Genomic DNA, 25228 nt, shown 5'->3' on the forward strand with positions numbered 1-25228 from the left:
TGACCTGCCTTGCTGTCTTGCTCTGTGGTCTCCTCCACAGAACCAGGAAAGGAATCTTTACTTTTGGCTTTCAGATTCTCTTGGAGACTTTTTTTTATGCCCTATGCCTTTGAAGCTGATTCCTTGTATTGTTTTTAATGGTGTTTTATTGGTTTTTTCCCCTTCCCTGTCTGGTGTTGTGTGATATGGCGACATGGAAGTACTTTTATAAATAAAGTAGAATACATCTTTGGGAGCAGTTATTGAACAATGCAGTTATTGGACAAGCCACTTGCTTTCTGGGCCCTCGTTTTAATGAAATTGTCTACTTTCTTGATCATATGAAAGAGAAAACATATTTTTTTTGTGCATCAGGAATGTGAGGGCCTAGTGGGGAAAAACCACTCTTTTTCAGCCACTCTGAAGGTTCCAGCATAACCAGTTCTTTTGAATTTGAAAGAGATGATTAGGTTCATGCTATTGATGTTTAGTTGAACAGAATGAAAACTCCTCTCAGCAGCATAGTTCACATTGATTCCTTGTATCTATGCTCAACACAGTGAGAGGCTAACTAAATGGAGAAAAATATCGATTTCTTCCCCTAGCTTTTGTTTTCTTTTTATAAGAAAGCTCCTCTAATTTACCAGGCAGCAATAAAGTCTCGGGGAAGTCACAAGGAGAGGTTGCAGAAAGGGTTAGGAGGCAACACTGTTTAAATATGAACTGGTTACATGTTAAACTACCTCAGTTTGTATGATTGACATTGCTGAGAAAGGCATGAGGAAACATCCTTTAGAAACTGATAAAGTGCACTTCTCTTGAATGAACGGTATAATCATAAAATTATACTGTGTGTAGGTTCACATCCAGAGGCATGTTGTAAAAGTGAGGTTCAGATGTTATAGCACTGACCTGCAGACAGAAGAAATGGAAGGGAGGCCCTGAAGTGCAATAGGCAAAATTGCCACCATTCTCCCAGTTTAGTTCTTCAGGGGATGGAGGTAGAGGATGGCCAGTATACCTATCCCCATCGTTCAGCCCGGACACTGAGGTCCAGCTCCGAGGGCCTTCTGGCGGTTCCCTTACTGCGAGAAGTGAGGTTACAGGCAACCAGGCAGAGGGCCTTCTCGGTAGTGGCGCCAGCCCTGTGGAACGCCCTCCCATCAGATGCCAAGGAAATAAACAACTATGTGACTTTTAGAAGACATTTGAAGGCAACCCTGTTTAGGGAAGTTTTTTATGTTTGATGTTTTATCGTGTTTTTAATATTTTGTTGGGAGCCACCCAGAGTGACTGGGAAAACCCAGCCAGATGGGCGGGGTAATAACAATAACAATAACAATAACAATAACAATAACAATAACAATAACAATAACAATAACAATAACAATAACAACAATAACAACAACAACAACAACAACAACAATAGTATCCCAAAGAGATTTGTAGCCCTTAGGCCTTTTTTTCTGGGACAGGACAGTCAATTGTATCCAACACTACCATTCCACTTGTGCAACAGACTTCCTCTTGTGCAACTTTTCTCCCCTAGAACAGCCTTAGACTGTCAGATCAGCCTCTAAGAAGAAAAAAGCAGAGAGGGAGAGAAGCAACCTTTTCATAACAAGGAACTACATGTAAAATAATGGGGGAAAGTGTCATTCCTTCACACAAAAATCATTCTGGCCTTCTCTCTAGTTAGTTTCCATTAGCTGATTAAAATAATAATAATTGCGTTTCTATTATGGAAGGTTTCCCCCCCCTACTGTCTAATTGATGAGCACTATCTACAGTGTTTTTAATGATGTCATGGAATTTTGTAACATCTTGGCCCAGATAACATTTTGGCTCTGATTCCGAACTTCAGCAACTCCTGATGCACTCCTTCAATATGAAAGTGAGAATCATGGCACCTACCTTGGCCTCTATTATTCTCTGGCTGAGTTTTTAATTTGAGTCACAAAAGAACTCACAATTCCCAGCAGTAGCTATGTCAAGGAGATAGATAGGTAGGTCTCTGCCTGACTGGCTGGCCTCTCTTCTTCTTATGATATGCCAAAGCAAAAATCCTATTTATGGGTTATATTTTTATTGCATGTCTCATTGGTGTATTTTAGACCAGAATGAATAGGGTTTCCACCCCTGCAAACATGTTATATCCCCCCCTCCCACTTTATTCCTCTAAACCAGAAAGATGCCCACAGTTGGAGATGGGATTTTGTGTGGTGCTGTGGGTTAAACCACAGAACCTAGGACTTGCTGATCAGAAGGTCAGCGGTTCGAATCCCCGCGACGGGGTGAGCTCCCGTTGTTCGGTCCCTGCTCCTGCCAACCTAGCAGTCTGAAAGCACGTCAAAGTGCAAGTAGATAAATAGGTACCGCCCCGGCAGGAAGGTAAACGGCGTTTCTGTGCGCTGCTCTGGTTCGCCAGAAGCGGCTTAGTCATGCTGGCCACATGACCTGGAAGCTGTACGCCGGCTCCCTCGGCCAATAAAGCGAGATGAGCGCCGCAACCCCAGAGTCGGCCATGACTGGACCTAATGGTCAGGGGTCCCTTTACCTTTACCCTTTTATTTTTGCCAGGCTTTCAAATGTTGTGCCCTAACAGGTCACAGGTGATCACTAGCCACGTGGTTATATTTTCATGTTCTTCTAGCATTCCCAGCCTCTGTGGTTGTGTGTGTGTGGATGAGCACTTTTTGTACATTTATTTTGTTCTATTGTACATTGCATATTCTCCCTGTAAATTGTCTTGGGACTCATTTTGCATGAAAGGATACATAAATTGAATAAATCTATTTCTGACCCCCAAGCAAGTGGCCAAAAGAGGAAGTCTATTGAGCTTTCTGGAGGGCTGCCTTATGTTGCTGAAGGTGAGCTGTGTTTCCCTTGGTGGGACATGGGTGGCACTGTGGTCTAAACCACTGAGCCTCTGGGACTTGCCAATCAGAAGGTTGGCGGTTCGAATCCTCACAATGGGGTGAGCTCCCATTGCTCTGTCCCAGCTCCTGCCAACCTAGCAGTTCGAAAGCACTCCAGTGGAAGTAGATAAATAGGTATCACTGTGGCGGGAAGATAAATGGCGTTTCCATGTGCTCTGGTTTCTGTCACTGTGTTCCATTGTGCTAAAAGCGGTTTAGTCATGCTGGCCACATGACCCGGAAAGCTGTCTATGGACAAATGCTGGCTCCCTTGGCCTGAAAGCGAGATGAGCACCACAACCCCATAGTCGCCTTTGACTGAACTTAATCATCCAGGGGTCCTTTACCTTTTTTAAAAAACCTTTGGTGGGTCACACTTTCTGCAGGTCTGCTTTAAAAGCATAGAAGCAAATCATCAGATTTTTTGGTCAGACTTTTGAACACTGATATTGTGCTTGCAAAGCAATATGGCATCCTTTTTTTTGTCATATGACTAACCCCCCCCCCCGGGACACCCAATTGTCTATATTTATGGTTCACCATAGTTTGGCTCAGGCTGCATGCAGTGGGGTTCTGTGTGTGCGGGGGAATGTTTGTGAACACATCCTTTTTCTGGGTGTCAAATACAGCAGCTTAACAGTGACTGCCTGCTCCCTTACTTTTTGCTCCTCCAATGTATTCCCGTCTGTGATATGTATTGATTTTCGCAGACTCGCTGGCTGCACAGCCTTTCAAAGAGCACCGCAACCGAATGAACCAATAAACTGCAGAAAATTAAGATTGAGGGTCTAACAAGGCTTTTAACAAAGTAAAAATTGATCAGGGAGGAGGATGGGTTTATAAAAGCGATTAGTTCTTTAATACTCCTTTAAAGTCTGTGTATATGCTTGTGGTATTGCGGAGCTTTTTACCCTTCTCAGAAATGGATTGATGGTGATGTTGAGCCCAGAGAATTACCCGGTCTTCCCATGCAGCAGAAATGAGGGATAAGAATTTTGCAGTGGGAGGATAGAATGCATGGGCGATTTTATTTTTGTCTTTTTGAGTGCAGAGACAGCAGGGAAAGGGCTGGAAAAACACTGGTCTCTCTTTAATTGCTTTAGTTTTCTGTTTCCATGAGGAGCACTGAAAAGTGGCCTCTTCCACCCAGAGAGTCACATTCCATTCTGCTACGCCATCTGCTGCATGTTTAGGCCAGGCTATTTCAGCACAGAGAGACTTCAAAGATGGAGGGGAGCAGCATTCCCCTGGACATTGTTTGGAGGGAATGGGGAACAGTGGAAGAAGCAAATGGAAATGGAGGGACAGGAATATTAGCCAAGCTTTAAGCCAGCGAGATTTCATGATTGAGCCAACCCTATCTTTTTTCTTGGATAGCTTGGTGTCTGCTTCTTCCATTCCAGACTTTCTGCTTTGCTCACCTAGTCTCCTGACGTGTTGTGAAACAGCTATTCCCCGAAGCCATTTCCCCCGTTATATAAAAAATCCGCTTATGTTTATGCATTAAATGTAAGTTGCTCAGAGACCTTTTAGGTAGCAACTAATAAGTTTAATGAATAGCTTGGGGATATTTATGGATCCTTTGCTGTTGCTCGAGGCTCAGGTGGCCTCAGCGGCCCGGAGTGCCTTCCATCAGCTTCGGCTGGTGGCCCAGCTACAACCCTATCTGTACAGGGACAGCCTAACTACTGTCGTCTATGCTCTGGTAACTTCAAGGTTAGATTACTGCAATGCGTTATACATAGGGCTGCCTCTGAAGATGGTTCAGAAACTTCAGGTGCTGTAGAATTCAATGGCCAGGCTGCTCATTGGAGCAGGAGGGTTTGAGCACATCACACCAATCCTGGTCTGACTGCACTGGCTACCAATTAGTTTCTGGGCACAATTCAAAGTGCTGGTTTTGACCTATAAAGCCTTAAATGGCTCAGGACCGCAACACCTCAAGGACCGCCTCTTTCCATATGAACCTACCCAGAGCCTGAGATCATCTTCTGAGGCCCTTCTTCATGTGCTTCCTCCTTGTGAGGTCCTTAGGGTGGCAACATGAGAGCAGGCCTTTTCTGCAGTGGCTCCCTATCTGTGGAATGCTCTGCCCAGGGAAGTTCACCTGGCGCCTTCATTATATACCTTTAGGAGCCAGGCAAAAGTGTTCCTTTTTAACCAGGCCTTTGGTTGATCTGGTTGACATCCAATGCCCTTTTAAAATGTGTTGGGGCTGAACATGGATTAAAAGCCAGGTAAGGAAAGTTAGTAGTGTCAGTTGAGAGTAGTGTCAGTTGAGTGCTGGTGGTTGCTAGATTGCGGAGGTCCTTGTGACACGCCCTTCATTGTGACATCTCCCTCTGCTGGCTCCTTGGTCGCTAGGGCTCTAGAGGCATAGCCATCTCCTTTGGTTTGATCATTCAGGGAGTGAGAGATGGAGATGTAAGCCACCCAGAGTGGCTGGGGAAACTCAGCCAGATGGGCAGGGTATAAATAATAAATTATTATTTTTATTATATTATGGAGAAGGAGATGTAAGTAGACTTTCTCATCAGCATCTACATTCTGTGCTGGTAATGCTCCATGAGAGTCTTAGGGAACATTTAAAAGATTAAGATTGGGAATAATTTAAAGGCTTCAGCCAGCCCTTCTGGGAGTCTTTATGACTCCACCCACTGTTTTGTAGCAGTGAAGGGAAGTGATTCTGCTTACACTTTATGAAAAGGAAAACTAATAAGATGTCACGCCTTGGAAAAGGACGTTCTTTTTAGGCTAGTGACACAAAAGTCACTTGATAACTCACCATGGGAGCATTAAGCATGCCCTCTGGGGAGGGTAATATATCTTCCTCCCCTTCCTGCCTCCCAGGGCCCGTCTTTCAAAGGACAGCTTCAAAGGACGGTTTCAAAGTACAAAACCGTTCAGCATGCTGATGTTTCTTCCATAGTAATATTAGTATTTGGTATTTGATGTTTCCCTTTTAAACATCCCTTCTCCACACTAAGCAAACCCATCTCTTTCAATGAGATGATGAGAATTGTCCTATAATATCCAGAGGGTACTGTTCTGGCTTCAGTCTTCAAGCACTCTCTTCACAGGATACCCATTATGATATGCCTTGGAAAGTGAATTCATCTTGAGCTTTGAGTCGTGAATGCTCAAACCAGTTTAGGGATGTAGATCAGGAGAGTACTTTGAGTCCCATTTCTCACATTTGAACAGGCCTTCTCTGCAGTGGCTCCCTGTCTGTGGAATCCTCTCCCCAGGGAAGTTCGCCTGGTGCCTTCATTGGACACCTTTAGGCACCAGGCCTTTGGTTGATCTGATTGACATCCTATGCCCTTTTAAAACGTGTCTCTTTTTTGGGGGGTTGTTATTGGGTTGTTGTTTTTATTTTTATTATGTATTTTGTGGTTTTATATCTTGATTTTATTCTGTGAACCACCCTGAGACCTCTGGGTATAAGGCAGAATATAAATTGAATAAATAAATGAATAAACAAACAAACAAACAAACAAACAAACAAACAAATATAAGTTTGTCTCTCTTATGGCAAAAAAAAAAAGTCTGCAAATGCAAATATGTTGTACAAGCAAACTCACAGACATATCCCAGGCAACAGTTCCAATGGGGATCTCTCTCTATTTTTCCGTCGTGTGCTATAAAAGAGTAGGATTTGGATTTGGAGCTTGGGTGAAGATAGCCAAGGGAATAATGCTGGGGTGGGGGCAGGGGGGTGGGGGGTGGGGAAGGAATCGTCCTTCCTAGTGCAGCACATTGAAGGCAGCAAGGATGATGCTCTTAGCCAATCCTGCTCATCAGCCCTGCTCACGTTGCTGCATTAAGATGCGGAGGCTATTTTCTTGCCATTCCTTGGAGCGCACAGCATGCTTTCAGTTTACGATGTTATGATGCTTGCGCTCCCCCCGGAGTAGTCATGAAGTCGATAGATGAATTTCTTAATTTGTTCTGCCTCACTGTCCTGCTGGTTTATTAGCATCCCAGTTATTTTATGCACCATGCCTAAGTGGAAGTATATTAAAACTCAATACTTAGGTGTCATTTTTTTCCTTGTTGGTATTTTATAATCACGAGGCTATCTTCTGAAGTATGTGGAGCCTTTTCTCTAATGGAGTCACAGCAAGGCGTTTGTTAATGATCTAGGCATGGGTGAGAGGGAGAGCTCTAAATAGGGGGACTGCAATAGGGAATTAGATTACATTATTAAACAGAAATGGCATAGCAATAGGCATGCATCTATGATGTTTTAAGTGTAGACCTGAAACACAAGTATGCAATGTCCATTGTTAAACATCTTGAATTTTACGACTGTGTTTAAAAAGTAGTATTGTTTGTTGTTGCCTTAAGGATCCCACCTCCCCCTTTTTGGCAAATCACTTTGCTATTTATCATTGTCTGTGTACCATAGAAGTGTACTCTTCTTAACGGAACCTTGTCGATAACCTAGGAAGTGTACTGGCCTTTGATCAGGGCTCGCATTCAAACTCGGCTGATCTGAAGTCAGCTGCTATGTTGTAAAACAACTCACCTGACAGGGTTGATGTGAGAATAAAGAGTTAATAAGCACACTAGAGTCCATTCTCCTGCTTAACAAACATTCCTCCAGTCCAACCCCCTGTTTGATGCTGGAAATCCATCCCTGGTGCATTCTTTGCTTGGAGATATCCCCTAAGTGAGAGTGCATCACCCCTCTAAGAATCTGGTTCTATTGTGGAACTGCTCTTAACCATCAAGGGGTTCGCTAAAGCTATTGGTTTTTCTATTTGTTTGCTTGTTTTGTTTTGTATTTTGTTTTCATTTTGCATTTTTATGCCATAAACCTTTCCGTTTGATCTTTGGATGAAGAGAGAGAGAGAGAGAGAGAGAGAGAGAAGTATTTTTTATTTGCTTTTACATATACAAGTAGATAAATAGGTACCACTCCAGTGGGAAGGTAAACGGCATTTCCATGTGCTGCTCTGGTTCACCAGAAGCGGCTTAGTCATGCTGGCCACATGACCTGGAAGCTGTACGCCGGCTCCCTCTGCCAATAAAGCGAGATGAGCGCCGCAACCCCAGAGTCAGTCACGACTGGACCTAATGGTCAGAGGTCCCTTTACCTTTACCTATACAAAATTATAACAATGCAACCATACAAATCAACAGTTAAGAGATTCCTCTGAATCTCTGGACTTTCCCCCTTCCCTCCCCCCATGGGTACCATTATCAAACCTTTCCTGCTGCATCTTTTTCAATAGTCCATATTTTATATAACTCCATTGTCTCCATAGTTCCTGCTACGTTACAAGTGTTATCGCGATCCTGCTAGCGTTTTCATCTTGCTTAAAATGGTCTCCCACATAATTTATAAATTTCCCCCATTCTTTGTTGAAGTTTTGGTCTTCTTGATTCCTTGGGAAGTATATAAATTTAAATAAAACAAACAAACAAACAATCCTGAATTGTGTCCCAAAGAGAGCAAGTAAATCTGGAGATGCTTTAACCAACCCACAACTCTTGCTTTCCCCTGTTTGGTTCTCTTTAAATTCATATTGCAAACTGGACCCGTGCTGTTTCTCAGCCCTTTTCTACCAATTGTCACTTTCTCCGGGATCATAGCGGGTTTCACAGCCCAACAGCTAGAGGGAGATTCCCAGCTATCAAGAAAACATCTCCTGTCTTTTGATGAAACACCCATATATCACCGTGGACTATCAGAAAATGCTGAGTCTAATGGAGGATATTCTCCCAGGAGCTATGTTGTTGTTGTTTAGTCATTTAGTCGTGTCCGACTCTTCGTGACCCCATGGACCAGAGCACGCCAGGCACTTCTGTCTTCCACTGCCTCCCGCAGTTTGGTCAAACTCATGCTGGTAGCTTCGAGAACACTATCCAACCATCTCGTCCTCTGTCGTCCCCTTCTCCTTGTGCCCTCCATCTTTCCCAACATCAGGGTCTTTTCCAGGGAGTCTTCTCTTCTCATGAGGTGGCCAAAGTATTGGAGCATCAGCTTCAGGATCTGTCCTTCCAGTGAGCACTCAGGGCTGATTTCCTTCAGAATGGATAGGTTTGATCTTCTTGCAGTCCATGGGACTCTCAAGAGTATCCTCCAGCACCATAGGAGACTCTTGAGAGTCCCATGGACTGCAAGAAGTCCATGGAGTCCCAGGAGCTATAGCAGTACTTGATGATTTATGTAACCAATGCTTTGTTGAGAATTCCCCAAGGGCAGAGGCATGTGTTTTGGGTGATAGACAGCTCTCACTTACTTAGCAATGTATTCCCAGTTTCATTTTTCTGATCTGCAAACCATAAACATCAAATGAAGTATAGGGTTAGCAAGACAAGCAAAGCAGTAAAAAAGACAATTTACATCCATGCAAATCTTGCCCTAAGCTCTGCATTTTCAGTGGGATTTTGCAAGTGTACAACCACTTGAAGGTCAACACAACCCCATAATTCCTTTGAAGTATGCTTTTGAGTTCTGTTCTGTTGATTTATTTGTTCACAGTAATTCATGCCTTGTAAATATGAAACAATACATACCGGTGGAATCTACACACGCATAAAAAATGCTGTGAAAATGCTTTTTTAAAAAAACGTTTTGAAAAAAATATATTGAATTCCCCATAGCTCACCATTGCCATCTAGTGTCACATTTGTATATTGCACTTTACAACACACCTAAAATGTTTTATTTGCAGCTGTACAGAGACAGAGCTAGTTCCTAGTGGAGCCAGTACCTTAAGAGATCCTTGCACTGGCTCCATCCCTAAGGCATTCTTTTTCTCACTTTCTAAGGTAGCCCAGCAGCCATGTGTACAGTATGAGACTCCCCGCCCCCCGACACTGTAGGGATTCAACTCAAATTACAGAGCCAATCTCATTGCATAATTTTAATTTATTTATTTATGAATGCATCCTGCCATCTGGCTAACAATATTTAAAGCATCAGCATCAGCAACAATAATAGAACATAACTGGAAAAGAAGAACAAAAATGCAAGCGGTAAGGCAAGCGTCTGAAAAACAATAAAACCAATTCCCAGCTCTGTTGCTATCCTTGAAAGCCTGCCAGGGAATTGGATGGCCTCGTTGTTTCAAAGATTTCCCACTAAATAGGACGGTAAAAGGTAACGGGGCCCCTGACCATTAGGTCCAGTCGTGGACGACTCTGGGGATGCAGCGCTCATCTCGCTTTATTGGCTGAGGGAGCCGGCGTACAGCTTCTGGGTCATGTGGCCAGCATGACTAAGCCACTTCTGGCGAACCAGAGCAGCGCATGGAAACGCCCTTTACCTTCCCGCCGGAGCGGTACCTATTTATCTACTTGCACTTTGACGTGCTTTTGAACTGCTAGGTTGGCAGGAGCAGGGACCGAGCAACGGGAACTCACCCTGTCGTGGGGATTCGAACCGCTGACCAGCAGCTGAACCGCTGACCTGATCAGCAAGTCCAATGCTCTGTGGTTTAACCCACAGCGCCAACCACGTCCCTAAATAGGACGGTAGCCTTCCAAAAGTACTACAACTCTCATCAACCTCACCCAACGTGGCTAGTCAGGGCTGATGGGAGTTGTTCTGCTCAATAATCTGGAGGGCACCAGATAAATGGATAGACGCCAATAGGCACAAATCTTATCGGGAATTTGTGGCCCACTGGACATTCCATTGTGTGTGGGGAGGGCGGAACAATCCTGCACCATCAGAGATAAAGCTCAACTTGAGTTTTGTCAACTGTACATTGCCAGGGCTTATGCACTGTTAAAGACGTTCCCTTTTTTGTGCACTAACTCCTTGGGGGCCGGGTGAGAAAGAAATCAGAATGAATACACTATGGACACAAAAGTCATGAGCATTAACTTCATCGCTTACCTTAGGAAGCTGATACAGTTTTAAAACCATCCACAGTTGGCTTCTGCCCAACCTGGCAGCTGCACTTTCATTCTCTCTATACCTTGTTCACCATAGTCATAAAATCCTCATTCATGTTAAGCTTTAATCCTTTTTCCGAATCCTTCTTAGCGCTCCACCTCAATAAAGCCTTGTGACATAGTAATGTTCCGCTGGTTAATTAGGTGCTCTGAAAATACCGTGTTCTCTTTCGCCAGCTGTAGGTTTTCCAGTTTTAATTCAATTGGGTACCCCTTTCTCAAAGAGCACAAACAGGGGCTTGTAGATGAATCACCTCTTAATGATTCGGTGCTCCATTTGTGTATGCCACCCCACTTCTGCTGACTATTAACGCACGAAGCTTGAGAGCACTTAATATGGAAATCCCAAAGCACAACAAGGATGGCCGTTGCTGTTCTATGAACTGTTTCCTTTCTACCCAGAATTGCTCCCACTCGCTCCCTGTGTTTGAACACCAGGATTGATGAGCTGATGGTAGCCCACCTGTGCTTCAAACACAGAGGAAGGGCAAAAGCGTGTGCGTGCAGAAGCTAAGTATTTAACGGTGTAACTGGTATAATATGTGTGAATCTGACTTCCTGAAGGGGGTACAGTGGTACCTCAGGTTAAGTACTTAATTCGTTCCAGAGGTCCGTACTTAACCTGAAACTGTTCTTAACATGAAGCACCACTTTAGCTAATGGGGCCTCCTGCTGCTGCCGCACCGCCGGAGCCCAATTTCTGGTCTCATCCTGAAGCAATGTTCTTAACCTGAAGCACTATTTCTGGGTTAGCGGAGTCTGTAACCTGAAGCGTATGTAACCTGAAGCGTATGTAACCTGAGGTACCACTGTATTGGGAATGGATGGATGTTGATCAGTAGCAGAATGGAACTGGACACCAATACTCATTGAGATAACTCCAGAACAGAAAACTGAAAGACCAGATCCCTGACTGCCCTGATTTTACTGGGACATCTCAGATTCACAGAAGCATTCCCGGCTTCTCTTTGGATCTGGGATTGTCCTGCTTCCCCCTCCAGAACCGCTGCTGAGCTCTGGGAGGACGATGAGCTGGCCGAGCCTCTTCATGGCCACCACTGCTGGCATCCACCCTTTTGCAGCTTGTAGCAGCTGCAGGACAGTGGGCGGGAGAGGAGAGGCTGCCACTGCTGCAGTGCAGCCCCCAGTGATGTGCCCAAGCCAGCAACTCTGGTCCACCATCTGCAGGAGCTGCTGGCATAGCCAGTAGTGTGAGGATCTCCCCGCAGGGGCTGTCATCGCCTCCCTTGCGTGCTGGAGCCCAGCAGAGGAGAGGCGCGGCAATGCTGCTGCCACAGTTCCTCCTCTCTGCTGCTTCTGCCCCCAGGTCACGCCTGATCCATGAATGGAGCTGCGCCCTGGTAGAATTGGGTCAGTGCTGAGGAAACTACCTTCCACACATCTCCCAGGTGCAGCGTAGACCCGGGGAAGAGAGCTGCTCCTTCTCCATCTCTGCTCCTGTGTTTAGGTCCCTCCCCATACTAAAAAAAGTACAAGATGGTAAGCAACAAGGCAATACCCTTGTTTCACAAATACCAATGATATGGTGTGGCGATCACACAGGGTCCCCAGACGTTTGACGGTCTATTGATCCCTGTGCCACCACTGTGATTGCTTCCCCGCTGCCACCAACCCGTTTCTCTCGGGTACACACGGAGTCCAGACAGTTGTTAACATTAAACCAAATAAACAAGTTTATTTTATAAGCTTTAACATGTTTATGGTTTCAGATAATTTTTCTTGTCAGTTTCTTAATCTTAGTTTCTTTACCGGCCTATACCTTCCTAATAACTTCTAACTGATTATCCCAACTGTCTATCTGACTCCTCTTAACAGATTCTCTCACTCTCTCACATCAAACTATCCCAACCCACAGATTTATCCTCCCTCTCTCTTCTCTAACACCCGACTGACTTCTTCACAACTCTAACTCTAACTCTAACTAAAAAAAATCCTTCCAGTAGCACCTTTAAGACCAACTAAGTTAGTTCTTGGTATGAGCTTTCGTGTGCAAGCACACTTCTTCAGATACACTGAAACAGAAGTTGCCAGATCCTTCTATCTGGCAACTTCTGTTTCAGTGTATCTGAAGAAGTGTGCTTGCACACGAAAGCTCATACCAAGAACTAACTTAGTTGGTCTTAAAGGTGCTACTGGAAGGATTTTTTTTATTTTGACTATGGCAGACCAACACGGCTACCTATCTGTAAATCTAACTCTAACTCTAACTCTAACTCTAACTCCTCCCCTTGGGTCCCCACTTGCCAATCACTTCACACTCATTTAACCCTTTCCTTATGACCCAGCATGATGTCACCTAGGAGGGCAAACACCACATATGGTAATAACCTTTTAATACAATTACTGTTGCAGGTGAAGAAGGCTGTGCAGCAAGAAGGCTTTGGGAGGAGGAAGAGAGGCTACAGAGATATCAATGAAATAGACATCAACATGAATGATCCTTTATTTACAAAGCAGTGGTACTTGGTAAGCAACCGTGAACTTCCATCCCTCTCCATCAGGAAAGCAATTTCAGATTTTTGCAGTCCTCAAGCATGTCTTGGTATGGAAGAATATAGCAAACACACCCTATTATTTCCAATTATTTTTTGACACGATGAGGCTAAAGCTAAGCTCTTTTGAATGGATGATTTGCCAATGACAGACCTGCCTGGATAGAGATAGCCCTGCAGAGCTGCTGTCAGTTAATGTAGACATTACTGAGATGTGGGTGGTGCTGTGGTCTAAACCACTGAGCCTCTTGGGCTTGCTGATCGGAAGGTCAGTAGTTCAGACCCCTGTAATGGGGTGAGCTCCCATTGCTCTGTCCCAGCTCCTGCCAACCTAGCAGTTCGAAAGCACAAAGTGCAAGTAGATAAATAGGTACCGTTCCGGCGGGAAGGTAAATGGTGTTTCCGTGCACTCTGGCCTCCATCATGGTGCTTTGTTGTGCCAGAAGTAGTTTCGTCATGCTGGCCACATGACCTGGAAAGCTGTCTGTGGACAAATGCCGGTTCCCTTAGCCTGAAAGCAGAGATGAGTGCCACAACCCCATAGTCACCTTTGACTGGACTTAACCATACAGGGGTCCCTTACTGAGTTAAATAGGTCAATGGTTAACCTTCAACATGTTCAGAGGCATAATCATTTTCATTACTGCATGATCACAGGCTGTGATCTGTCACTCAAGCCAGATTTTAGAGCAAACCTCTGGTTCTGACTGAGCAATGAAATGCATTAGTCCCATTGCATCCAAATCTTTTTAAAAACCTTCTCTTATTTTATTGCCAGCATTCCTGGATTTAGTGCCTCCTTCCCAAGCAAATGAAGGCTAGCCTGTGGCAGATGGATCTCAGTGGATGTAAACAGTCTGTTTTGTGCCAAGCAAATAATTCTCTTGTGCTTTCTTTTTCTAATTTTTTTATGCATTAGATCAACACTGGGCAAGCAGATGGGACTCCTGGACTCGATCTGAATGTAGCTGAAGCGTGGGAGCTGGGTTACACAGGGAAAGGTGTAACTATAGGAATTATGGATGATGGTAAGCGAACTAAAATATCATGACTCTCAGTCTGTATCACATGAGAAATCTGATTTTAAAATAAGGCATAACTTCCAAACATGGATATTTTAATGAGAACTTTGTAAGAGATTCACTTCAGCCAAGGGAACATCTACAGAAAGCTCCCCTGGGTTACAATTCATGGATAATTATGATTCTCAAAAATGTGCCATGGGTAGCGCTGTTTTAGTTCAGGTACAACAGCTGTCGGCTTATTTTGTTTTGCCCAGCAGAACTGAAATGGAAGTTGAGTTTCACAGAGGAAACTGTGTCATTAAATCTGCTCTGCAGTTTTAGGGCAACTTAGAAGAATTATACACACAAACACACATGCTACCATTTATATTGCAACATGTGAGATATATCAATGCCTGCCTCACTGTACATTACAGGGCATTTCAAATTTGTGCTGTAAGTGTTCTATCGTTTTGCTAAAAAGAAGCAACCCTGTAACTGCTGGAACAGATCCACAGGGACCTATCATTGTTAATAGAGATACACCACAGGGGAAATGATGCTCCTTTTGTCTGCCCAGCACCCCATCCATTTGCACATGCCTTGTCGCTCCCTGGCTTATTTTACTTGGGCCCACAGAGTGACTTGTCACGTTTCACAGTGACTGAGCACAGAAGTGGTATGTATGTGACCTGGCTAACTGGAGGGAGCAAGCAGAATCTGAAACAGGAGTAGCATTTCATGCAATCTAATAATCAAACCATAGATTTAAACCAATTTCACTGATGCAAGAAAATCCTGGGCATGGCTCTAGCAAGCTTTTAAATTCTGTTTGCTTCAGATATGAAACATGATTTTGGTAGTACATTGCTGATAGAAACTCCCCCTCCCCCCAAAACAACAACAACAACAACAACAACAACAACAACAACAACAACTTATTATTTATGCCCCACTCATCTGGCTGGGTTTTCCCAGCCACTCTGGGCAGCTCCCAACAGAATATTAAAAACACGATAAAAACATCAAACATTAAAAACTTCCCTAAGCAGGGTTGCCTTCAGATGTCTTCTAAAAGTCTGATACTTGTTTATTTCCTTGACATCTGATGGGAGGGCGTTCCACAGGGCGGGCACCACTACCCAGAAGGCCGTCTGCCTGGTTCCCTGTAACCTCACTTCTCACAGTGAGGGAACCGCCAGAAGGCCCTCGGAACTGCACCTCAGTGTCTGGGCTGAACGATGAGGGTGGAGACGCTCCTTCAGGTATACTGGGCCAAGGTCATTTAGGGCTTTAAAAGTAGGAACACTTGAGGACTTCAATTTTGGTGAATTCCTAAATGGTGTGGCGGCAGTGCACAGCTTACCTCCCGATCACTGGATCACTGCTGTGTACCAGAAAGGACAGGGGAAGGGGTGAGGTGGCAGGGAGGTCTGTGCAGTGCAAACACACTGGCAAGATCAACCGGATTGGCTCTGCTGGTGCATTTACACTATGCCACCTTGTCCCTCTCCTTCCTGGTAGGCAGCAGCAATTCAGCTGTTGGGAGGTAAGGTGAGTTTTTCCACCCTACCATGCCATCTGTTACTGCTGAGGGGTGCATGGCAGAAATCTTTTTAGTTTGGTTTACATTGTAATGGAAAACTATCTAATTCATGCTTACCAAAGCAATATAGGAAGCAAAACATAGCTATCCTTCAAAATTCACGCTTCTCTGATTTTTTTGGGGATGCTCTTCTGCAGCCAAATAGTGTGCACAAAAATGAGAATATTAAGTGAAAGTTTGCATAAAAATACATATATTTGCAGCAAAAGAACTGAAAAATGCTTTATCCTAGGGGAACAGCTTGCAAATATAAGCTTATTGGGAGAAATATGTCTGAAAATGTTGACCAATTATTCTTTATAAATTCATCAAATGATGCAGAAATGTGGGGAATTATTATTATTCATTGTAATAAGCACTCACTTTATACAATAGAGTCTCAAAGAGACTTGAGAAGGTAAAATGCAATGCATGTAAGAAATATAAAACCAGAAAAAAATAAAACAGTGAACAATGCAACCTAAAATGCTCACCCAGAAACATTAATAAAGGCAAAATCAAACATTATACATGTAAGTTCAATGGAACACGAGTTCTAGATAAATCTCATTGTGCATGCATGAGGAATGTTGGAAGATATGAAATGAGGGAATAAGAAAGGGTGAAATGGATGTGGGTACCAGAGAGGCAATGGTTCTGGAAAAGCAACAGGGGCAATTAATGGCAATAGTGTGGCTGCTGGAATCAAGATGTGGCCGTGGAAGTATCTTTTGTGGCTCTCAGATACATGATGACTTTAGTGTGAAGCTTTCAAATTTAGGCTTTCTGCAAACTCATCTACTATATATTCTATAACCCATGGCTGCTGCTGCTGCTGCTGCTGCTGCTGCTGCTTCTTCTTCTCAATGATTTTCAGTTTTATACATTTCAATAATTTTACAATCATTTTAACATTTCAAAACTCGACTTCCTTCCCTCTTTTTCTGCGGTTCCTTATTATATATATATATATTCTGCATATTCCAAATTAAGTTAATTTACTCACTTATTCATCTACTTTAAATATGTACTCTTGTAAAACTGCAGGCTATTACAATAATCCTGCCAATGTTCTTATCTGTTGACAGTTTATTTGTAAATATTTAATAAACCATTTCCATTCTTTCATAAAAAGTTTATCTTGATTTCTTATTTGTCCAGTAAGTTTTGCCATTTCTGCATATTCCATAAGTTTTTGTATCCATCCTTCTTTTGCTGAGACTTCTGCTTCTTTCCATTTTGGGGCAAGTAACATTTTTGCCGCTGTAGTAGCATACATGAATAAATTTCTATACAGTTTGGGTTTTTCTGTCTCCAAAATTCCCAAAAGGAAAGCTTCTGGGTTTTGTTTTGTTTTTCAAACATTATTTTAAACATCTTTTTCAATTCATTATTTTACCCACAGCTTTGGTGGAATTGTTTGCGGCTTGTCAACATGTCCCTTTGAGAGGTTGTTACGGCCACTGGTAAATCTAATCTGTAGCTCTTACAGCCCTAACCTCTGTCTCAGATCCCAAAGGTATTTCTGAATTCGTGCAACCGCACGTGTAACATTTAATAGTAGTCTAAATAAGAAAGGATTAAAAGTATGCACTTATCTTATTCCTTGCAGCATGCTTATATGCAGAGCAATTTAATTCTGTGGCTATCCAAAACGTTTTTTTTGCTATTTTCATTTGTAATGTGCTGATTGTATTTTATCTGCCATCTTTTATTTATCTATTTGGCAGGCATTGATTACCTTCATCCAGATCTGGCTTCAAACTACGTGAGTACACAATGTTCTATGTTCTTCTGGGCATTCTTTTTAGAGGAGATATTTAGCCACTGGGTGTGTTTGCCACATAAATATGCTATTGATGTAGATGATGAATAAGACTGGGCATAAAGCAAGTAAAAGTCTATGGTGGGTATGGATAAATTCACCTCTGTGACCTTCTGATGCATGGACAAAAACAGTGACATATGTAGGCAGGGGAAATTACGTTGTTGCCAAGCTCTAAACAAGCTTTCATTCTCGACATTAGAAATTGTGTCATCCACAGCTATTTCCTAATTCAGCTTTCATGATGTGGTTGCAAGTGTGATAGTCCCCCAAAATGTGTGATATGAATGGGAAGAAATAAGGAGAGTGGAGGAAGACTGGAAAGCTATGGTAGAAGAATAATTTCAAAATGTGAAGAATCTGAAAGAAACCTGGAAAATTGATGAGGGTCCTGGGGAGCCAAAGACACGTGTCCTCAATGGACCTGCAGTGATGGTAAAAGCTCATGAAAATAAAGAACATGGAAATAATTGATCATGTCCCAATTTGGAAAATAATATATAATAGTCTTCCTGTTACATGGGTTTATTATTATTTATTTATTCCTCAATAGTTATATACCACTTGGCTATAACCAAACCTCAAAGTGGTTTTAGGAATCCCTTTGGGTGAATGAATGTATGAACATAAAGACTTACAGCAGGCTTCTTCAACTTCGGCCCTCCAGATGTTTTGGGACCACAACTCCCATGATCCCTAGCTAGCAGGACCAGTGGTCAGGGATGATGGTAATTGTAGTCTCAAAAACATCTGGTGGGCCGAGATGACTTACAGCATAAGATCATTACCATTTCTGGATATGAGGACAAGCAAGTCCTGAGTGGTACACTGAGATTACAACTCTCTATGAAAGAACAAGATGCATTTATGCCTGTAGAGAACACTGCCATTGTTACAAGAGAAGGAAGAAGGATTCAGAGCCTTCTTTGCTTAGGAGGCTTCCTCCTATTGTGGGTGATGCTGTGGTCTAAACCACTGAGCCTCTTGGGCTTGCCGATCAGAAGGTCGGCGGTTTGAATCCCCATGACGGGGTGAGCTCCTGTTGCTCTGCCCAGCTCCTGCCAACTTAGCAGTTTGAAAGCATACCAGTGCAAGTAGATAAATAGGTACATCTGCGGGAGGAAGGTAAATGGCGTTTCCATGAGCTCTTGTTTCCGTCACGGTGTCCCATTGCGCCAGAAGCGGTTTAGTCATGCTGACCACATAACCCGGAAAGCTGTCTGTGGACAAACGCTGGCACCCTTGGCCTGAAAGTGAGATGAGCACTGCAACCCCATAATCACCTTTGACTGGACTTAACCGTCCAGAGGTCCTTTATCTATTTTACTCTATTGCCATAATTGGTGGGTCTTTTCCTGTCTTCTTAACTGGGGCTCAAATTTGTCACCATACTGAATTCACTTTTTAATAGCTTTTGTTATAAATGGAGCCTCAAGTTGCTGAACTGTAAGGAATTCAGCATCTCGTTGGTTTTGCCAGTTTATGAGAAGCAGCTCCCCTCTCAAAAGAAACAAAAGAAACCACCAGTAGTACCGTAAAAAAAAAAAAAAAATGCATTCTGAAAATTATTGTCTTCCATTTTTAAGGCGACATAAGGCACTCATTTCCATAAAAAGAGCTGAGAAAAAGAGGGGTGGAATTAGGTAAACAGCTTATTTTCGATGTGGTTATTTCTGTATTGCAGGGAGTTATACTAGGTAACCAGCAGTGCCCCTTCTTGCTCTGCAATTCTATGCTCTGTGCTCTAAGACTCTATACTACATGGAATTACATCTATATAATTTTCTGAGCTATCACTATCAGTTTCTGCTTTTTCATATTTGCCATTATTAGGCCTATGTGAGACCCAGCAGAGATATCCTTTTTGTTGAAACAAGTTTACTGTATGCAACAATTCCACCACCATTTCTTTGGGAGTGGGGAGGTCATGTCTTTTAGATTGCAAGCCTGTGAGCAGAGATTGGTTATTGATCTAATACGGGGTGGGGAGCTTGTGGTCCTCCAGATATTTTTAGGATTCCAGTTCCCACCAGTCTCAGCCAGTGTGGACTATGGTGAGGGATGATGGGAGCTGTAGTCCAACAACATTTGGGTGGCCACAAGCCTTTCCCCATCTGCTCTGGAAGCCTTTTTGGTAGAAGAAGGTATTAATGAATCCATGGCATGCACAAAATAGCTGCAGATATAATCTCAGAAAGTGAATGAAATTGTGCATCAAAAAAGGAATATGGGTAAAGTTGCCAACAGATGCTAAGTCTACAGATGTTACAAGTAATCATGCTCTCATACATGAAAAGTTGATTTCCTCCAATTAAGCTTCTTTTAAAAACACAAGAGCACCCCAGACCAACACCTTCTTGTCAGTTGGCAATCTTCTGGCAATTTATTAAAAAATATTATTATTAAAATGGCATATATATATTTATGGGGGGAATTCGAATGCACATACGATACAGGACAGTCCATTTTTCATTCTCCTAAATCATTAGCTGAGATGCAACAGGACCATTTCTTCTTGCATAAAATATCAAGCAAGACCTTCTTGGCTCAATAGGTTTTACAGTGTGAATGCCCTGATAACATTGATAACAAGACTGAGGCACATAACAACCCGTTCCAAAGCCTTTTGAGCTAAAAGGGAGGGGGGAGCAAAGCAAAAAAGAGTCATTCTGTGTCATTCTGCTTGCATCGCTAGGCTTCAGACCAAGCACACAATGAATGAGGCGTCTAGAGATGGATTCATCCCAGAGGGATGCAGGGCTTTTGTTTACTTCAGGAAATTAAGGCATACGGACATCACAAAAGAGTCCTTCAAAACAGTGTTGGAGTCTGAGTAATTGAAGGCAAGAGCAGAGGTATACTGAGCGAAGTCTGATTGCTTTAGATTGATGCCAGGGAAGAGATTGGAGGAGCAGAGTAGTATATAGGCTTTGAAGAGGGTGATTGTTTTGATTTTAGATGTGGAGTCATATGTGGACTGGAATACAGCAGAGAACTATGCCAACTTGCAACAGTTCATTGCATACATACTTGCAGAATAATCGCCTGTTGCATAGGAGCAATTTCAAGATGTTTCCATGTTAGGGAAGGAAATATTATACCATGCGCTGGGCTTGAGGAGACTGGAGGTTGTGTCTAACTTTATCTGAAGAAGTAAAATGTAAGCCAAGGGTAAATGGGATAGGTAAAAAGGTAAAGGACCCCTGGACAGTTAAGTCCAGTCAAAGGCAACTATGGGATTATGCCACTCATTTTGCTTTCAGGCTGAGGGAGCCAGCGTTTGTCCACAGACAGCTTTCCGGGTCATGTGGCCAGCATGACTAAACCACTTCTGGCACAATGGGACACCGTGTCAGAAGCCAGAGCACACGCAAACACTGTTTACCTTCCCACCATAGCGGTATCTATTTCTCTACTTGCACTGGTGCGCTTTTGAACTGTTAGGTTGGCAGGAGCTGGGACAGAGCAACAGGAGCTTGCTCCATCACAGGGATTCAAACCGCCAATCTTCTGATCAGCAAGCGATCAGAATATATAGAATAGTTAAGAAATGTACCTATGAAAGGGAGATGGTCTGTCATGATTAGGCTATCCTCTCGTCTATGATAGATGGTCCAGCAGTTTGCAAAGTTTATGAATTCCCATATATAAGCCTCCCAAACTTGATGTCAGCTGCACAGTAGGGCTCTCTGCTGCAATGAGTCAGGTTGAGGATAGATGGAGTCATGCATGCCATGATTTAACACAGCTCCGAAGTCGCCCCATGAGAAACCTTCTGTTGAGTGGGAAGAAAAGGCACACACAGCCAAGAGAAGAAAATTGGAAATAGAGCTGGTGAAATATTGTGCAGGATGGGTGACATTTAGAATTGCCCTTTTGAATTCCCTCTAGCAACACCGGAGGTGTGACGAGATGTATAATAGGTTGTTCTAAATAAAGATGACAGGAGAATGTAGTAACGTAAAGATGGCTTTTAATTATACTCTGGAGATGCATAGAATGAATTTCTTACAACAGGCACCAGTGGCTGAGAGCATTCAGTAGCCACTGGGATATATTCTAACTCTAGAAAAGCATAACTCAGTGGTCAAAGGCATGTTTCCCATGTTGAAAGTTCTGGCTCAAGTCCCTGAGATGTGTGGTCAAAATATCTCAGGGAGTTGGGAAGGACCCCTATCTGAGGCAATGTTACTGTCATGAAACTAGGCATTATGAAGCTAGATGGACCTAAAGCCTGGCTTCGTGAAGGTAGGTGTTGCCAGTGTGGTGATCTACAATGTGGTGTAAGGCAGGGATTGCTCTATGGAGTGGTGTCTTCCTGTCAGCCCCAGTCAGCATGGCAAATGGCCAGGAATGGATTTGACAACACATGGAGAGCATATGTTGGTATCAGGAGCAGATCAGCATGAACTCGCAAGGTGTCAGTGAAATCGACTCTATTAAAAAAAAACAATACAGCTTAGGCCTAGTGAGCAGAGCAACTTTTCCCAGTAGATCTTGCCCCAATGAGACAGTTGTGAGGACTGAAGTCCTCCACCTTCCCACAGCTCTGTAAGTCTTCTCCTTCCCCAGTTCCTTTCCAAGCAATATGAGGCTCCTTCATCTTGCCTGCATTTGCTCTGCCCTCTCCATACCTCTGCAGTTTCTGGGAGACAAAGGGGGGGGGGAGCTGGTCACAGCAGGACAGGGAAACCCCCTGGCTTCTTCAGCAGCCTGCCTCATCTCTACCTCTTGCCCCCACCCCCAAACCTCTGTTTCTGCCTCTAATTCTGGACTTTCCTCTGCCACAGACTGAACCCTGTTAGCTCTTCAACTTCTGACATCTGCTCCTCCCAATTGGCTTCTTCTCCTCCCTCTGACCACTTATGGTTATCCAACCACCAATCCCCTAACTCTTAGCGTTCTTCCATGACAGTTGGCTACCCTTCATATAAGGCAACAGCAACCACACATGGATGCAGCTGCTGTCGTGCAACCACCATTCCACAGCTGAAGGCAAGCAGAAGTTCTTATTGTTCTCTTTCTTTGGCATTTTCCATCCAGCAAGGAAAGACGCTGAGCTGTTGGGAAAGACTTTTGGCTTTCCGTTTATTGGATGGCAATAGATGCATCTCAACTCGGATGTCAAAGGGCTTATCACTGTTGCTTGTATAAAGTGGAGATATTCCAGGGAAGATGGATGGATTGGGAGGAAAGAGGAGAGGAGAGGAAGAGGTGTCTGAAGTCCAGGGATAGGAAATCACAGAAAGTGTGACAAAGTCTAGGTGCTCGGTCCCTGCTCCTGCCAACCTAGCAGTTCGAAAGAACATCATAGTGCAAGTAGATAAATAGGTACCACTCCGGTGGGAAGGTAAATGGCATTTCTGTGCGCTGCTCTGGTTCGCCAGAAGTGGCTTAGTCATGCTGGCCACATGACCTGGAAGCTGTACGCTGGCTCCCTCACCCAGTAAAGCGAGATGAGCGCTGCAACCCCAGAGTCGTCCGAAACTGGACCTAACGGTCAGGGGTCCCTTTACCTTTACACATTTTAACAGGCTGTTTGGTCTGCTGTAGACAAGCTGCAAGCTGGGGTGTTATTTACATGATACTATTTTATTCAAACAAGGAAGCTTTCTCCCAAGGTTCTCAGCATACAGCTCCTAAATAGCAAAGGAAACTAAGAAATCATCAGTGGTTGAAGATCTCAGGAACTTCTCCCAAAATATCCTGATCTTGCCATTGACACTCTCGGTGCCTGATGACCCCAGGGTGAATATGTCATGACCATTCAAACTTCTGAAGTGCTCAAAGTTTCTTGCTTATCTCAGAGACAGGAACCTCTGAAACCTGAAGGTCTTTGATGCCACCTCCATATTCTATGGGAACCATTTCACAGTGCCTGAGAATCAACTAAGAGGCAATTCAGGACCAGAATAGCACCTGACTGAATTTAGGTTCGCCGGCTCCCTCAGCCAATAAAGCGAGATGAGCACCGGAACCCCAGAGTCGGCCACAACTGGACCTAATGGTCAGGGGTCCCTTTACCTTTAAGTAGCAAGTCTCCATGCATCCTACCCAGTGCATAAGGACTTTTAGAGACAAATCATCTGGTTCCCTGAGGCTGAGGATACTCTGGATATCACATAGGTTTCATTTCTGAAGCAGATATTGTACCCCCATTTAGTGCAATTATACCAAACCAACCATCTGTTCAGTTCTATCCAACTTACGTATTTCCCCCCAAGTATGTATGGGTGGGGGTGGAAATGTATAAAACCGGAATCCAAACTTGTATAATAACTTCATTGAAACCTCGTCATGACTTATAGAGTTGTAGCCTGCTGCCTTAGACAGATGGCTTCTGTTCTGTCCTCTTACGTTTTTGAAGAATGTAGCAAAATGACCAGCACAATGCCTCAGAGGTTGGTAAAGAAATTGGTCTATTGAAGTGGCATCTGGATCATTAATATTTAAATCAAGCCATTAACTTGTCACTTGGCTCTTAGGTTTAAATGCCAGTGTCCAAATGAATACTGCTGCCGGGGTACGGGTGGTTTTTAAGGTCTGGTGTGCTTACGTTAGCGTCATCATAATAGTTACTCTCCTTGTAGTACAGTGGTACCTCGGGTTACAGACGCTTCAGGTTACATACGCTTCAGGTTACAGACTTCGCTAACCCAGAAATAGTACCTCAGGTTAAGAACTTTGCTTCAGGATGAGAACAGAAATCGTGCTCCGGCGGCGCAGCAGCAGCAGGAGGCCCCATTAGCTAAAGTGGTGCTTCAGGTTAAGAACAGTTTCAGGTTAAGAACGGACCTCCGGAACAAATTAAGTGCTTAACCTGAGGTACCATTGTATTACATTTTTCAAGTTCATAAAGAAAGCCTCATTGTTTTGAGTTATAACTCTTGTTTTCTAATAGGGATTCCCAGGACCATGGTTAGAGGGTAAGTCCCCAATATGTTTGTACTGGGCCCCAGAACTTCTGCCCCTTCTCCCCCTTATTATGTTTTTAAAAACTTCACTTGCAAGGCTGCTGGGCATGCTGAAAAGTACGCACCACCTTAATTTGCTCAGAGATCTAAAGTTCTCCTTTCTACAAAGTAAGAGTAGAGATCTATTGATTGATTGGATAGATTTATATCCTACATTTCCTCCAAGATGGAGCAGAGAGATGGCTTTGTTTGACATAAGAAGTAATGTTCTTCTCTGAGACTAAAACTCCATGGAGCTTTGACTTTCAAGGAATTATTATTATTTTTCTCCATCAAGAGGATCGTTCATTCTGAGCTGATAATTAAAATACGAAGCATAATGTATTCCACAGTTTGCTACACAGCTCAGACTACACACACAAAGCCGGTAATTTTGCCAGGCAAAACTTCTCCAGGATAAAAGACCTTCTGGAAGGAATAATAAAGCTATACCACAATGTGAGAGAAAAGTGTCTATTGAAAAGATGAATATGAGGAGAACAGCTGTGGATTTCATGTTTACAAATTGTGGAAGGG

General features: G+C 43.4%; 1 protein-coding gene across 1 annotated transcript in view; it reads left to right on the top strand.

The window, feature by feature from the left end:
- The window catches only part of PCSK2 (proprotein convertase subtilisin/kexin type 2), a 129030-nt gene that overhangs the window by 58652 nt on the left and 45150 nt on the right, over nucleotides 1-25228 (top strand). Inside the window, exons 3-5 of the mRNA XM_080999144.1 lie at nucleotides 13185-13298; nucleotides 14244-14352; nucleotides 17644-17681. Of these exons, the coding sequence (XP_080855270.1) occupies nucleotides 13185-13298; nucleotides 14244-14352; nucleotides 17644-17681 (261 nt within the window). The remainder of the gene's footprint in view (nucleotides 1-13184; nucleotides 13299-14243; nucleotides 14353-17643; nucleotides 17682-25228) is intronic.

This window comes from Podarcis pityusensis (genome assembly GCF_964106645.2).
Source record: "Podarcis pityusensis genome assembly, chromosome: 3".
Lineage (NCBI taxonomy): Eukaryota > Metazoa > Chordata > Lepidosauria > Squamata > Lacertidae > Podarcis > Podarcis pityusensis.